General features: G+C 37.7%; 1 protein-coding gene across 1 annotated transcript; it reads right to left on the bottom strand.

The window, feature by feature from the left end:
• Window positions 1–478: 478 nt before the first annotated feature.
• LOC120294437 (MDIS1-interacting receptor like kinase 2-like) lies at window positions 479–2085 on the bottom strand. The gene is made up of 2 exons (XM_039314517.1): window positions 1182–2085; window positions 479–825 (listed from the first exon to the last, which is right to left on the bottom strand). The coding sequence occupies exons 1-2, from the start codon at window positions 2083–2085 to the stop codon at window positions 479–481; spliced, it is 1251 nt and encodes a 416-aa protein (XP_039170451.1).
• Window positions 2086–2584: the final 499 nt, after the last annotated feature.

The following is a 2584-nucleotide window of genomic DNA, read 5'->3' as shown; positions in this document are numbered from 1 at the left end:
TCGCACGAGGGGAAAAAGGAGAGGGGAGAGAAGAGAGAGAAAAAGAAAAAAAAGAAGAGAGAGGGAGAGAGGGAAAAAAATAAAGTAAAACTAATACAATTATTCTTACTTTATTTTCTTTTCTTTTCCCTTTTAATTTCTTTCGGTCTTCAATTTTTCTTCCGATAATTTCTTTATTGAAATTTCGGACTCGTCAACAATTTGATGGACGATAAGACAGGATCCTAAAAATAAGAATTATGACGCGCTTAAAATTCGATTCCTGAAATCGAGTTGAATTTCGTGGTTAAAAATCGATCAGACGTGATTTTAGTCCAATCCAACTAATTAGGTAGCTTTTAGGGATTTTACTGCAGATACATCCCTTAACGGCTTCACCCAATAAGTTAGTTAACTCGTGAGTGATCAGCTCAGAGAAAAAGAACCGCAAACACGTTGACGAAATGCCCATTTCACTTTATCGAAACGGGGTCAAATTTCAGGATGTCATAGATAGGCTTAACATGATCAAGCTTTGCGATGATATTGCCCGAGAAACTTGTTGCATGGTTGGACGATGCTCTGGTTTTGGATTTAAGCACAAAAATGCCATCTTTGTCACCAAAGCCACTTCCCCTAACACATTACCTTTGGGGAATGGAACTCTTTGATCTAAAACTTCCTTCATTGGCCAAGAAATTATTGAATTGCTTGATGGTGATGAAGATGCAGACATGAGAGAAAAAATGAGATCGCCTGGATGGCATCCCATAATTACTTCCAATGTCACCACTCCGAAGCTATAAATATCGCATTGCTCATTCACTTCCATTGTGTATGCGAGTTCTGCAAAGAGAAAAGAGCAAATCTTTTTCTAGCTTTTATACAATGTCTGTGCTTTGTAAATCTAAATGGATTTTGAGTAAATAAAATCTAGAGAAGTAAGTATAAATCAATACAGTCTTTATATTCTGATCAGATTTAAAATTTTTCGTTTCTTTAGGAAAAAGTTTCACTTTTTAAATTGGTGGCCTTCATCTCAACTAATCTTTAATCGAACCTTCAAATTGCATGATAGCCTTGGACTTGTTAGGAATTTACAAGTGTAAAAGGAAGGTAGCTAAAAAACAAGGATCTCATGTATGATCATTTTCCTATCTATAAAAATGAAGTGGAGTAAAATTTTGAAGAGACCAACTTACCTTGAGCTGCATATCCAAAGGTGCCTGCAAAGGAAGTCCAATTGGATGAATAAGGTTGTAGAACTTTAGCTGTGCCAAAATCAGAGACGTGAGCTTCATATTCTTTATCCAATAAAATGTTCTTGCTTGATATGTCTCGATGAATTATTGGGGGTGAGCATTCATGGTGCATGTAGGACAAAGCATAGGCCACACCTTTAACAACACTCACTCTTTTATTCCAGTCAAATGTTGTGATCCTCTCTTCATTGTTCAGTACATCCTTCAAGCTGCCTGATTCCAAGAACTCATACACCAAAAATGAATGTCGAGAACTCGAGCAAAAGCCATAGAGCTTGATGATATTCCGATGCCAAGTTTCGATTAGAGCATGAATCTCCCTTTCAAATGCTTTTCGACTGGCCATTTCTATGTCAACTGCTTCCTTAAGTTTCTTTACAACAATAGTTTCGCCTGTTTGCAATTGGGCCTTGTAAACCCTCCCATATCCTCCCTCACCAATACAATATTTGGCATCAAACTCCTCTGTGGCTTCAATAATCCTCTCATAAATCATTCTTCCATCAAAGCTCCATATTGCCCATGGGTTTTCATTGCTTTCATCAGCCGAACTAGCATTTGTTTTCCTTATTCTTCGGCATCCAATACTTAAAGCTCCCACAATAAGAAGCAAAGAAAGTAGGCAACCCAAAGTAGGAATCAAAACTAGCAACAACTTTTTGTTTTTGTTTTTGTTTTTGCCTTTTAACGTTGTTGTTGTATAAGGGTTGAGACTAGCAATAACTCCACAAAAGCCTTTGTTTCCTCTCACGACTCCAATTGTAGCATTACGAAAGGCTAGAATGTTTGGTAAAGGACCCTCTAACTCATTATACGATATGTTGATGGATGTCAAGCTTGTCATATCATGAAAGGTCGACATAATTGAACCGGATAACTGATTGTGTGAGAGATTGAGTATTTCTAATCTGTGCAATAGCCCGAATTGTTCAGGTATTTCTCCCGTGAGCAGATTTTGACTTAGATCGAGATGTTGAAGAGATTGAAGATTCCCAATCTCGATGGGAATACTCTTTTCAAGATTATTCCCGCTTAAATTTAAGAACCAAAGGTTGGAGTTCTCCCCAAGTTGGGTAGGAATTGAGCCACTCAAGTTGTTTTTCGCAATGTTGAGTTTCTCTAGTTTGGACAATGCTCCAAGTTCCTAAGGGATGTGTCCTGCAAGAAGTTTGCAGTCCAACAGAAGCTCTAGTAACAACTTTAATTTTCCTAGGTCTTTGGGAATTTCCCCGATGATATCATTTGAAGAGAGGTCAAGTCTTTGCAATTGAGTCATGTTTCCGAGCTGAGGTGGTATGACACCGAAGATTTTATTGTTGGAGATCTTAAAGCTCGTCAAATTT

Source organism: Eucalyptus grandis, chromosome 6 (assembly GCF_016545825.1).
Source record: "Eucalyptus grandis isolate ANBG69807.140 chromosome 6, ASM1654582v1, whole genome shotgun sequence".
In the NCBI taxonomy this organism is placed as follows: domain Eukaryota; kingdom Viridiplantae; phylum Streptophyta; class Magnoliopsida; order Myrtales; family Myrtaceae; genus Eucalyptus; species Eucalyptus grandis.
This window is presented reverse-complemented; position numbering and strand designations above follow the sequence as displayed.